At 33.8% G+C, this 13,026-nt stretch overlaps 1 protein-coding gene across 3 annotated transcripts in view; it reads right to left on the bottom strand.

Moving 5' to 3' along the window:
- Positions 1-13,026, bottom strand: part of CLGN (calmegin) — a 100,742-nt gene that overhangs the window by 40,921 nt on the left and 46,795 nt on the right. For all 3 annotated transcript variants that reach the window (XM_064285294.1, XM_023548702.2, XM_064285295.1), the window contains 4 exons: positions 9,522-9,663; positions 5,490-5,571; positions 3,835-4,027; positions 2,892-3,081 (listed from right to left, as the gene is read on the bottom strand). In XM_064285294.1, the coding sequence (XP_064141364.1) occupies positions 2,892-3,081; positions 3,835-4,027; positions 5,490-5,571; positions 9,522-9,663 (607 nt within the window). The remainder of the gene's footprint in view (positions 1-2,891; positions 3,082-3,834; positions 4,028-5,489; positions 5,572-9,521; positions 9,664-13,026) is intronic.

Here is a 13,026-nt window from a genome sequence, read left to right as displayed (position 1 = left end):
GTGATATAAAATTACTTCAGTAGATGAAGATAAGTTAAAGATGCATATCGTAAACCCAGAGGTACCACTAATACAAACCAAAGAGAAAAAGCTCATAAGCCAATCGACGAGAAAAGAAATGGAATCTAAAAACTTAGGAAGCAAACGGATTTAGCTGATTCAGCCTCTCTAACAGAATTCATTAGCCAAGTTTTACTGTTCAAACTTAGGAACCAAAGAGACTGGATGGCAAGGTATAACTGTATCATTTTTAAAGATGGAAAGACTATCACAGAAATATAAACTCTTTCCACATCTACACATTCAAAACAAATCCACTCAATATCCATTACAATTTTCTAGAAGAATAAAATCTAGTAACTCCAGAGGGGAGGGGAGATAAGGATTGGGAACTTTCCCTATTAGGATAGAAAACTCAATAATTGATATTTAGTGCATTGGTCATCCATATGGGGGGAAAAAAAACCTTAGTTTCCTATCTCATTTCAAATATAAAAGTCTCAAAGGTAGTAAATATGTAAAAAACAAAACACTTTTACAAAAATATAGAGAATACCTTTTATGACACTAGAAAGAAAGGTTTTCTTAAATAAGACATAAACCACCAAATAAAAAGAATGATGAATCTATTTTAAAATAAAAACTACTGTTCAAGAAAAAAATACCATAGAGTTTTAACAGAATATTTCTGCTTCCCAGGATTTATTATTAAAATTTTATAAATTTATGAAGAAAAAGACAAAACTCCCAATAGAAAAATGGGTACATAAAATGAACTGCAATTCATGGGGAAACCTCAGTGGCTAATGATCATATCGCATGTCATCAATAAGGAAAATGAAAATTAAAATAACAATGAGATATCAGTCTACCATCATTAGACTGGCAAACAATTTCAATCCAAACAATGCTGCTGGTATAAAAATGTAAATTATATTAATTTTGGAGAATAGCATGAAAATAATCTGGCAAAGCTAAAGACATGCAATCACAGTTCTAAGTACAGACCTAGAGAACTTCTTACACATAATACATGATGATGTCCGAGCATTCTTTATAATAGTGAAAAGTTGGAAATAACCTAAATGTATATCATAAGAGAATGGATAATTTTGCTATATTCATACGATGGAATTAACCATATGCAATTATACATTAACTCTATATACAGCAATATAAACAGAAAAAAGTTTCAGAAATTGTACACAATGATTATCATTCATATAAATTTAAGAATATATTTTACAGAAACACATGAAATAAAATGTTAAAACACAGACTTGAAGGATACACACTAAATTCACATTAATGGCTGTTTCTGGGGAAAGGATATAAGGATGAGATAAGGTTAGAAAGAGAACTTAAGATTTTATCTGCAATGTTTTTACTTCTTTTACTAAAAATATTTGTAAGTAAATATGACAATAACTGATTAATTTGCATGTAGTAGGAGTAGATTTCTGTACTTGTAAACTCTCCACCCACTAAATAAATACAATAAAAAGAAGCAGAAAGGGAAAAAAAGAAAGGAAGAAATGAAAGAAAAAGGAAGGGGGGACATGAAGAGAAGGAAAGAGAGCAGGAGATAAAAATTATTCAGTCACTTAGCCACTAAAAATATTTTTTAAAGAATATCTGAGTTGGAGAAAAAGAACAAATGACCAGAACAGCTTATTTTAAAGCAATGAAAAAATAAGTACAAAATATAAAAATCTGTTAGGTGTTGTTAAAAGCACCTTGGGGAAGATCAACTGTTTGAGTTAATAAAAAGAAAAAAAAGAATGACTAAAGATTTGAAATTTGAAAAATCTAAAAAAGGAACATAACAAATCTGAGGAAAAAGAAAATCAATGAGATCTAACAAATAAAATTTTAAATGTGGGTGTAACAGGAATGTTTCAAACAAAGTTGAACTTTGGAAAAATACTAATACAACTAATAAAGCACTGATTCTATCAAACAAAGGAAAGAAAAAGTTAATAATAAAAATCAGAAATGCCAGCCATAACAAAAACACTGAAAGACAATTAAGATAGAAAGACAGAGGATTACAATGGTGGTGGAATTCTATGGAAATATGATCACTAAAAATGGCTACTGGTAGCTGTTCAGTTTTTCTGGGGAACACAGATGACCAGAGCTATCAGTTCCTTGAATCAGTAGTCTGTAACCTTTCTTTTGAGAAAAATACTTATAATCCTATAGAAAGGAGACAACACAAATAACCGTCTAGTGGAAAATGGTTAGGTCAGTTTCTTATGAGCAAGTTCTACACAGTTTTATAAAATGTTGAGGATATGGCTATTTAAGGCCAAGTACTGGGAAACCCTGGCGGCGTAGTGGTTAAGAGATTTGGTTGCTAACCAAAAGACTGGCAGTCCGAATCCACCAGGTGCTTCTTGGAAACTCTACGGGGCAGTTCTACTCTGTCCTATAGGGTCACTATGAGTTGGAATTGACTCGACGGCAAAGCATTGGGGTTTTTGGTTTAATATTAACCGAAAAAAGACTAAAACCATATAAAAAGTGCACATACATAGTGATAAGGATCAAAGCAGGGATTAAAAGTTAAGTGTTCATGTTTCAGATTCAAGGAATTTTTCTTCATAGACTGAAAGCATAAAAAGATAAAAACACAGGCACTTACTAAAAAAGACAACGAACTTAAAATATTGAGAATTAAACCACTGTACAGCCAGGGCTCCGATTAAAAGGCAGGAAAGTACGGAATCCATTTTACGTAAGCACTTCACCCAGTATAGTCAAAATAAATCGTTTTAATCTTTAAAACAATTAAATTCCATTGGTTGTAAACTTCACTAATATGTTGTGTCTCATTTCTTAATTATGAAAAACGATGAATTTTGTTTTGAACTACATTTTCTGCTTACCAATCATCTGGTTTGATGGCAGAAGGATCAGGGATTTTTGCTCTTTCATCCCAATCATCAGGTTTCCTGTCACTGGGATCTTCAATTTCTTTGGGAGGGTTGATAGGAGGGACCACATCCTCTAGAAGGCTTCCTTTGTTTACAACTATTTGGTCAATCAATACTTCAAATGTGTCATCTGGGTTCACCACTACAGATCAATTTAAATGTATTAAACATATCATCTTGAGAGACATTTTAAAGATAATCTTCTAAAAAAATAACACTACCCTAAACGTCATGGGTAAAATTTTTTTTCCAACCAGAAATATAGAAAAAAACAATGTATTAAATTGAAATACACTTAAATCACTAAATATAATGCTCTCTAAAATCAAATACATTATTTTGTTTTAAACTGTATTCTTTACAATAAAAAGTTACATTACTTCTCAGATGAAAAATATCTAATAGCTAGCTAGCTCAGTTTGAGAATCACACTAGCCTCACTCTTTTACAGTTACAGAATATAATCCGATCTTCTTGAGCATTTTAAAATAATTTTTTGAAACAACTTCAAAATTACAGAAAGATTACAAAGAACTTAATTTTTTCCTGAACCGCCTGAGAATAAGTTACCAACCTCATGCACGTCCTATGATTTTTCAAATTCTAACTATACTTCAAGACAAGTTCAAATATAATCCCCTTTACTAGGTTTTCTCTGAGCCTCCAAGCTGGAAGTTAATATTGCTTTTGAACTTCTAACTGTACTTCATTTTTATCTCTCATATGGCACTTTACTTAAAACTACTCTATGCTATAATTATTTACTTATGTCTTATTTTCACAAAAAGGTAAGCCCTTTAAGGGTAAGATCCATATTTGTTTTTACCCCTAAAATCTGCCATGAATATATATCAGCAAATATTTTTGAATGAATGAATGAATTAAAAGGATATACCAAGGGTGTAAAGATGAGTCTTCCTGTCTGTAAAGAACTTTTTAAGGTCTACATCTGGAGGTTTGGCATGTTTCTCTTCAAAAACTCCGGTTTTAGGATGTTTATGTCTGAAGATAAAATGAAGTTTATAATCTTCTCCACATTTATCTGGTCCAAACATGATGGTATAGGAAGTTTTATCATAAAAGTTTTCCTTCAAAGAGAGATGAGTGTTGAAATTAGTCAAGAATTACAGGGTATTTAATGAATTTTCTATTCTATCCAATTGTGTAAAGCTTACAAAAATATATGAACTGTTAATTCACTCAAGACTTCATGGGACGTAAGTGACAACAAAGGATGTGGGAAAATGACATTGTATATAAAAACTGTTAGGCTTTTTAAAAAAGCACGTTACTTCCATTTCTGAAGATGCAGGAGAGCAGCTTAAATTACGCTAGCAGCGGCATAATCTTTACTTTATGTAAATCTTACTATTAATATTTTATTAAGAAAACAAAACATTAGAGGCAAATGCATTTATGATCTTAAGACTACGATGGCTATCCATTACTACCATCCAGGAAGACGAGGACCCTTCTGAGCGTACAGTGAAGAGATTCAGACACAAAATCAGACACAGAGACATACTCCCTGTTCTACTACACAGCGACTGTTATGTTTGGGAATATTTTGGCATAGTGGTTAAGAGCATAGGGTCTGGACACAGATCTGGGCTCAGATTCTACTACTGCCACCTACACTAGCTATACACAGACTTGAACAAATTTCTTCACCTCTCTGTAGCTCCATTTCATCATCTCTGTAGAATATAAAAGTTCCTACCTTACAAGGTTTCTCTGAGGATGAAGTGAACTAATCAGATGAAGTCCTTATAAAATAGCTGGCATTAGCTTTTACTATTGTCATCACATCTTTAGGTGAACAACAGCTAACAGCACCTAACCTAAAACAAGAGCTTCGACGTACAGTACACACGGCACCTCCTTTACCTCCTCCTCATAACAGTACCTGAAGCCTTTAATCCACAGTTCATAGCCTATCCACAGACATACACTCTGACAAATGTCTCATCAACGTCTCAATTACCAATTTCGGTTATTTGCAGAAACCCTGGCAAGAACCTCCTACGAGAGAATGTTATTAAAAAGTCCCCGACCTTAGATGATCCTAATACAACGTCTTAGACTTATAAAGCTACTTCAAGAAACAGATTTTAAATTAGTTTTCTGAATCTTCCGTAGGTTGCCGGTCCCTAAACTGGACCCTCCTTTTTTATTTGGCTCTTAGGTCATTTCCTTCCATTGCTTTGCTTAATTATCTTACTTCTGTGAATGAACTTACAGTCCTTATTTTGAAAAGAAAATAATTCCGACCTAATTTTTCCATGGCATTTACAAGCTTCATGTTATTTCTCATTTACAGACATGGTAAATTTTTTAATATTGCTAAAGGCTACAAAATTGATGCCATCAAGTGATACAACTTAATGTGAAACTTGAAGACTGTAAAAACTATAAACTGATACTGGAAAAAGAAAAACTTCCAAGGTCTTTTCAATTTCATTTGAAAATAAAATCTTCAATTTTATCAATTATTCTTTAAAAATACTTATTAACTTTAAGAAAGTTTTCTTAAATATTAAAATATCATACCAGATTCAAATCATCGGTGTCTGCTAGGAGTTTAATGTATGCGCCTCCACAATCAATACCATCTTGGAAATTTACTTCATATCTAAATGAAGGGGAAAAAGAATCATACTGCTGTAAATAAAAATTACTAATTGTTCCTTAAAATCTAATGTATTATTCTCAATTCATTTAAAACATAAAGATTTCACATGACAAATAAGCTCATATAAAGTATATCTATAAGAAATAACCAGAAATTTTTTCTACTACTGTAATACAATGTACATCATCAAAATATTAAAAATAGAATGCTTATAATCAACTACAAAAATGTCAACCAATTTATTGAAACAATTTTTTTCTGCCAAAATTACTGAATTAAGAATACAATACTTTGACTAAAACTACAATAGGAAACTTCAAGCTCAGATAGGGGACATTACATTCTTTAGAAGTTAAATAATCAAAGTCTATAAGGACCACAATTACAGCAACAGACTTCTAAGAAACTGCTAATAACTTCAGATCTCCAGTTCACTATCCACTTGCTTTTTAGCTCAACTATGCCTAAACCATGGTAAATAAGTTATGCATTCAAATAAATAGTTCCAGCAAAAGATTTCAGAATCTCAATTAAAGACCTAGAGTGTTTCACAGACCTTAACAGCCAGGAAGTAGGAGAAATATGGTATAACAGGTAAGAGAGTGAAATGCAAGCCTTCTCTTGGATTTACCACATGGTGTAATTCTCATTAAGTTTCTTTTAAAAAAACATGTCTTGTTTCGGCAATGAGGCAGAGACTTACTGAACAGCATTCAAAAAAAAATTTGGTAATTAATTATTTGCAACCAAAACCAAGGAAAACAAGTGAAAACCAAAGGGTTATGATTTGGTTACGTGAATTAAAACAACGAGGCGAAAACTAGGGAAGCGTTAGGAACTAGAGATAATTTTAATAAGGGACTGTAGTTTAAAATGCTTCTGAAGAAATTTTAGTGACAAGAAAGTGAAAAAAAGGATACAAAATTATAACAGTTTGAACCCAATTAGCGTATATATTTTACATTAAAAAAAAAGAAAATACAATAAAATTTTAAATAATTATCTCCTCTGAGTTGCAGAATTATGGATTTTTTTTCCCACTTTCTACTATGCTTTATTTGTCAAGCTGTCCATGTTAGTGGTTATAAGCATGTACTCTGGAGTCAGAAAGACCTGACATTTATTCTTGATTCTGCTACTTACTGTAGTGTTTGAGCTCTCTACATTCTCTTATAGTTATTTAAGCTAAGTTTCCACCTGCTCATCTATAAAACGGGGACATTGCCTGTACCTACACCTCAAAGGACAGTTATGATGATTAAAGGATGTTATGTACAATGATGAGCAAACAAATGCTCTTAATGTCAGCTTTAGTTATGACCAGAAAAAGACGTTTTTTAATGTTTTTCTTTTTTTAAATAAAGGACCGTTTTCCTCAAAGCCTTATCAATAGTTTTATTTTAAACAATAGATGACAAAGTAATTTTTCATGGAACATATGTCTTTGAAGACTATAATGCAGAAGATATGGCACACAATGTGGCTTAAAGGCAAATATTCACTATTTTTAAGAAGAATAAAGTAAAAAAAACTTTATTACAGGTGATCTAAAGACAAAGGGATTTGTGAAAAGGTAGGAGCCCTGGTGGCACGGTAGTTAAATGTCTGTCTGCTAACTAGAAGACTGCCAGTTCGAATCTACCAGCTGCTCCTTGGAAACCCTATGGCGGCAGTTCTACCCTTGTCCTATAGGGTCACTATGAGTCAGAATCGATCCTATGGCAATGGGTTTGGATTTTTTTTTTTTTTTTTTTTAAAGACAAAGGGTTTTGTGAAAAGGTAGGAACTAGAAAGAACAATTTCATAAATTATAAGGTATAAATGTCAGCATAGCTTTGTTGTCTTGTTATGCATAGATTCAATAACTTTTTATATTTCTTACACAATGCAAACTTCCAGAGTTTTCAAGTTTTTAACTTGCGCCTAGTATAAGTAATTCAGGGATTAGAGGATTAGTGACATGTACATCATATAGCTGACTGCTGCTGAACTTCAAGTCACAGGAAAACTAAGGAAGGATGCAGAATATATGTTAACTAATAATTTCTTTAGAATATCATTTCCCAAACTGTTCCATGAAATAGTAATCACTGTTGGGGGAAAACAAATTCTGTGATTAAATTCGCTTGGGAAACAGTACTAATGGTAAAAGCAGGTTTCACTAGGTAGAACTTCTCAAAGTCTTCAAAGAAGTTCTGTCTCTAAGATTAAAATATTCTTAGTTTCCAAAACTTGTATGATCACATAATACATATTAACATATACACAATTTGGGAAAAAAGCTTAGGATAAAGTTATGTCAAAAATCCACAGTAATTACTGTACTTACTATAAAATCACTTCTTACTTATTAGCCCATTTCTCTTTATCAATATTAAGACACTCATTCCTCTCTTAGAATTGTTTTTGAGGATATGAAAAACTGCTATTCAATTCCTCTTGACTCTCTTTTTCTTTTTTGGGGATAGTCATTTCACAATTCCTTCACTAATTTTTTTTACACTTATTTTCCAACCTTGTTTCTAATCTTGCAAGCTATCATTTGCTCGCTTGCTTAGTAGTAATTTATACCAAAAATACTAAACTTAATTCATTTATTCTGGAGAACTTTATATGGTTTTCCTTTACCCTTTCGTTTACATCTCAGTCAAAACAGGAAGTGATATTATTTCACGTAAGTTTCAGTAATTAAGTACCATCAAACTTTCAAAAAAAAAAAAAAAACCTCTCAGTAACAATAAACAGTTACAAGCTCGAACATCAGTCCCAGTTGGTACTTAGAATATTTTTAATTTGTTCAAATATCTGGAGAACTTTATATGGTTTTCCTTTACCCTTTCATTTACGTCTCAGTCAAAACAGGAAGTGATATTATTTCACGTAAGTTTCAGTAATTAAGTACCATCAAACTTTCAAAAAAAAAAAAAACCTCTCAGTAACAATAAACAGTTACAAGCTCGAACATCAGTCCCAGTTGGTACTTAGAATATTTTGAATTTGTTCAAATAATGGTCATATACTCTTTGATCTTTGATATTACTTATTTTAAATTCAGCGAAATGATAATATTGACAAGCCAAAGTATCACAACTGAAAAATTACACCAATTACAGCAAATTTAAAAATCTCTAAAATACAAAATGGTATTTTAGTTATACCATATAAGAACATGTTTTCCATGTTAACAAAAAAACAAAGGGTTTGGAGTGATACAGTTTACAGTTAAATGATCTTTCCATATGCTGTAACTAACTGTGGACAGTCAAAATTTCTAACATTTATATATTTCCTTTTTGTTTTTAATTTGAATTTTATTGGTTTTACAATTGTGTTTGTATTTAATTTGTAGATCTGCTTTGGTTTTATAGCAGTGAATGCGAAATAAACTTGAGTTTATGCCTGATTTTAAGACAGTACACATTTAAGCAAATCATAATAAAACCGGTTTATGTCAATAATGGGATTGGGGGAATGTCTGTGAAAATACATGCCTTTTAAAAAGAGTTGAATGTTTGAAAGAAACTGATCGATATATACATTTACTTTTTAAAATAAATTCTCTGCCTTCAAATCTTATGACTGGTTTAACAGCAACACTTACGGTTCCACTGCGAATGTATTTAAGTTAATATCTTAAGAGCAAATAATTTTAAGAAAACAGATAAAATGGCTATTTTCGTATGCACTATGTAGTTTATGGTGGTCAAATTTTATATATTATAGTATATATTACATAATCACCATTTTATAATCAACCTGCTCTTCATCCAAAATTTTGGGGTGTGTATTTGTGCGTGTGTCCACGTGTTTGCAGACTTCAGAAGGTGAAACTAAAAAGGGAAATCTGGGTTTTTATACCCATTATCCAAATGTAAACTATAGTCAGAAAAGAAATTATACAAAAGTAATACAAAACTCAGAAACAGTATTCAGAACAAAATAAAACTTACTGAACTATCAAAGGTTTATCAGCAAAAATAAAGGGTTTTGATAATATAGCAGAAATTGCATGATGCTTTGCTCTAGATTTCAATACCAGTCCTCTGTCACCAGGTACTCGGTTTTCTTTCAATTCTTCTATTTCCCATCTTCCTAAAATATAAAGTAAAACAAATTAAACTAAGACAGAAAACAGTGATTAAAGAATTATTTTCCTATGAAGCCTAATTCAGGGAAAAAAAACACAAAGTTTTAAATCAGGAAATAACATATCTTAACTGCAAGCATACCTGCCTTTTTTTTTCTCCCACTATCAGAGAAGAGTTTCATTTTCTTAGCTAAAATTATAAAAACAAATAAACAGCAAACACTACATTTGATTAAGGCATTTCTAAACCTGGTTTATTTTGGTTTTCTCGGAGAGATTTTTTAATCAATGGAATTACAAAAGTGTGATTTGTCTCATAAGGTCTGTTAACACTGCATTTTTAACATGAGATTATTTTAAAACTTTATGAGACAAAGACTATCCTTAACACAATATGAGTAGGCTGCCTCAGTCTATTTATTTTGAAATACATAGAATTCGTCAGCTACTTTGCTTATTTTGCAGTAGCCATTGTAGAAATTTAAATCTTATTTTGAAAACTGTATACTCAATTCACATAAATTCCCAGACTAAGCCAATCAACCCTCAGAAGTTTTGGCCAGAAAAGCCGCAAAGCACTGGATGAGCACTCAACAATAACATGGCAGAGCTGAGTAAGGCCCTCGCTGGGCTGGAATTTAAGATCGGAAAGCTTCTGAAACGAGGTCGCAGGCTGCATGCAATGCAAACCTAGATGGGCTACATTTAGCCCTAGGGTCTCGTGTTGGACTTTATTCCTTTACTCTTTTTACAGCAGAGGGAAAAAAAAAAAACAGTAATTTGTATACAATCTTTTGGTTTTGAAAATTTACAGGTATTGCCTATCCCAAGAAAACTCAATTCAGCATAAACTGGCTATTTTCCAAGTATTCTGATAACTTGAAATGTTTATTAATGGGCATTTTTAAATCACTGATGTTCTTCATATTACCTCCTCGCGTCAATACAAAACAAAAAAACCAACAATGCAACGACTAAGCAGTCTTAAGAATCAGAGTATTTTAGGTTACTTTCTTTTTTGGTCTATCATTGTGCACACTTTACTGAGCTTTTAAAGATGCACTTTTTAAAGCTTCCAGATTTCTCTCCCTTTTCCCCTCTAATTTGCTTAATATCATCAGTCAGAACAAGGCCAGGGTCCGACTGTGGAACAGACCATCAATTGCTCATATGCAAGTTCAAGCTGAAACTAAAGAAAATCAGAGCAAGTCCACAGGAGCCAAAATATGACCTTGAGTATATCCCACCTGAATTTAGAGACCATCTCAAGGACAGATTTGACTCATTGAACACTAGTGACTGAAGACCAGACGAGTTGTGGAATGACATCAAGGACATCATGCGTGAAGAAAGCAAGCGCTCAATGAAAAGACAGGGAAGAAAGAAAAGACCAAGATGGATGTCAGAGGAGACTCTGAAACTTGCTCTTGAGTGTCGAGCAGCTAAAGCAAAAGGAAGAATTGATGAAGTAAAAGAACTGAACAGGAGATTTCAAGGAGCCTCTTGAGAAGACAAAGCAGTATAATGACATGTACAAAAAGCTGGAGAAGGAAAACCAAAAGGGAAGAACACGCTCGGCATTTCTCAAGCTGAAAGAACTGAAGAAAAAATTTAAGCCTCGAGTTGCAATAGTGAAGGATGCCATGGGAAAAATATTAAATGACGCAGGAAGCATGGAAAGAAGATGGAAGGAATACACAGAGTCATTACACCAAAAAGAATTAGTCGATATTAACCATTTCAAGAGGTGGCATATGATCAGGAACCGATGGTACTGAAGGAAGAGGTCCAAGCTGCTCTGAAGGCACTGGCGAAAAACAAGGCTCCAGGAATTGATGGAATATCAGTTGAGATGTTTCAACAAACAGATGCAGTGCTATAGGTGCTCACCTCTCTATGCCAAGAAATATGAAAGACAGCTTCCTGGCCAACCGACTGGAAGAGATCCATATTTATGCCTATTCCCAAGAAAGGTGATCCAACCGAATGTGCAAATTATAGAACAATATCATTAATATCACACACAAGCAAAATTCTGCTGAAGATCATTCAAAAATGGCTGTAGCAGTATGTCGACAGGGAACTGCCAGAAATTCAGGCCAGTTTCGGAAGAGGATGTGGAACCAGGGATATCATTGCTGATGTCAGATGGATCCTGGCTGAAAGCAGAGAATACCAGAAGGATGTTTACCTGTGTTTTATTGACTATGCAAAGGCATTCGACTGTGTGGATCATAACAAACTATGGATAACACTGCGAAGAATGGGAATTCCAGAACACTTAATTGTGCTCATGAGGAACCTTTACGTAGATCAAGAGGCAGTTGTTTGGACAGAACAAGGGGATACTGATTGGTTTAAAGTCAGGAAAGGCGTGTGTCAGTGTTGTATTCTTTCACCATGCCTATACAATCTGTATGCCGAACAGATAATACGAGAAGCTGGATTATATGAAGAAAAACGGGGCATCAGGATTGGAGGAAGACTCATTAACAACCTGCGTTGTGCAGATGACACAACCTTGCTTGCTGAAAGTGAAGAGGACTTGAAGCACTTACTATTGAAGATCAAAGACCACAGCCTTCAGTATGGATTACACCTCAACATAAAGAAAACAAAAATCCTCACAACTGGACCAACGAGCAACATCATGATAAACACAGAAAAGATTGAAGTTGTCCAGGATTTCATTTTACTTGGATCCACAATCAACAGCCATGGAAGCAGCAGTCGAGAAATCAAAAGACGCATTGCACTGGGAAAATCTGCTGCAAGGGACCTCTTCAAAGTTTTGAAGAGCAAAGATGCCACCTTGAAGACTAAGGTGCGCCTGACCCAGGCCATGGTGTTTTCAATCACATCATATGCATGTGAAAGCTGGACAATGAATAAGGAAGCCTGAAGAATAGTTGATGCCTTTGAATTGTGGTGTTGGCGAAGAATATTGAATATACCATGGACTGCCAAAAGAACGAACAAATCTGTCTTGGAAGAAGTGCGGCCAGAACGCTCCTTAGAGGCAAGGATGGCGAGACTGCGTCTTACAAACTTTGGGCATGTTGTCAGGAGGGATCAGTCTCTGGAGAAGGACATCATGCTTGGCAGAGTACAGGGTCAGCGGAAAAGAGGAAGACCCACAACGAGGTAGACTGACACAGTGGCTGCAACAATGAGCTCAAGCATAACAACGATTGTAAGGATGGCGCAGGACCGGGCAGTGTTTCATTCTGTTGTGCATAGGGTCGCTATGAGTCGGAACCAACTCGACGGCACCCAACAACAACAACATCCTTTTCTCAAATGATGCATTTGATTTACCTTCTCTCACATCAACACTGAATTGTTTTATCACAACTAACCTGTGGTTT

This window comes from Loxodonta africana, chromosome 5 (genome assembly GCF_030014295.1).
Source record: "Loxodonta africana isolate mLoxAfr1 chromosome 5, mLoxAfr1.hap2, whole genome shotgun sequence".
In the NCBI taxonomy this organism is placed as follows: domain Eukaryota; kingdom Metazoa; phylum Chordata; class Mammalia; order Proboscidea; family Elephantidae; genus Loxodonta; species Loxodonta africana.
Note: the sequence above shows the minus strand (reverse complement) of the source record. Positions and strands in the feature narration are given on the sequence as shown.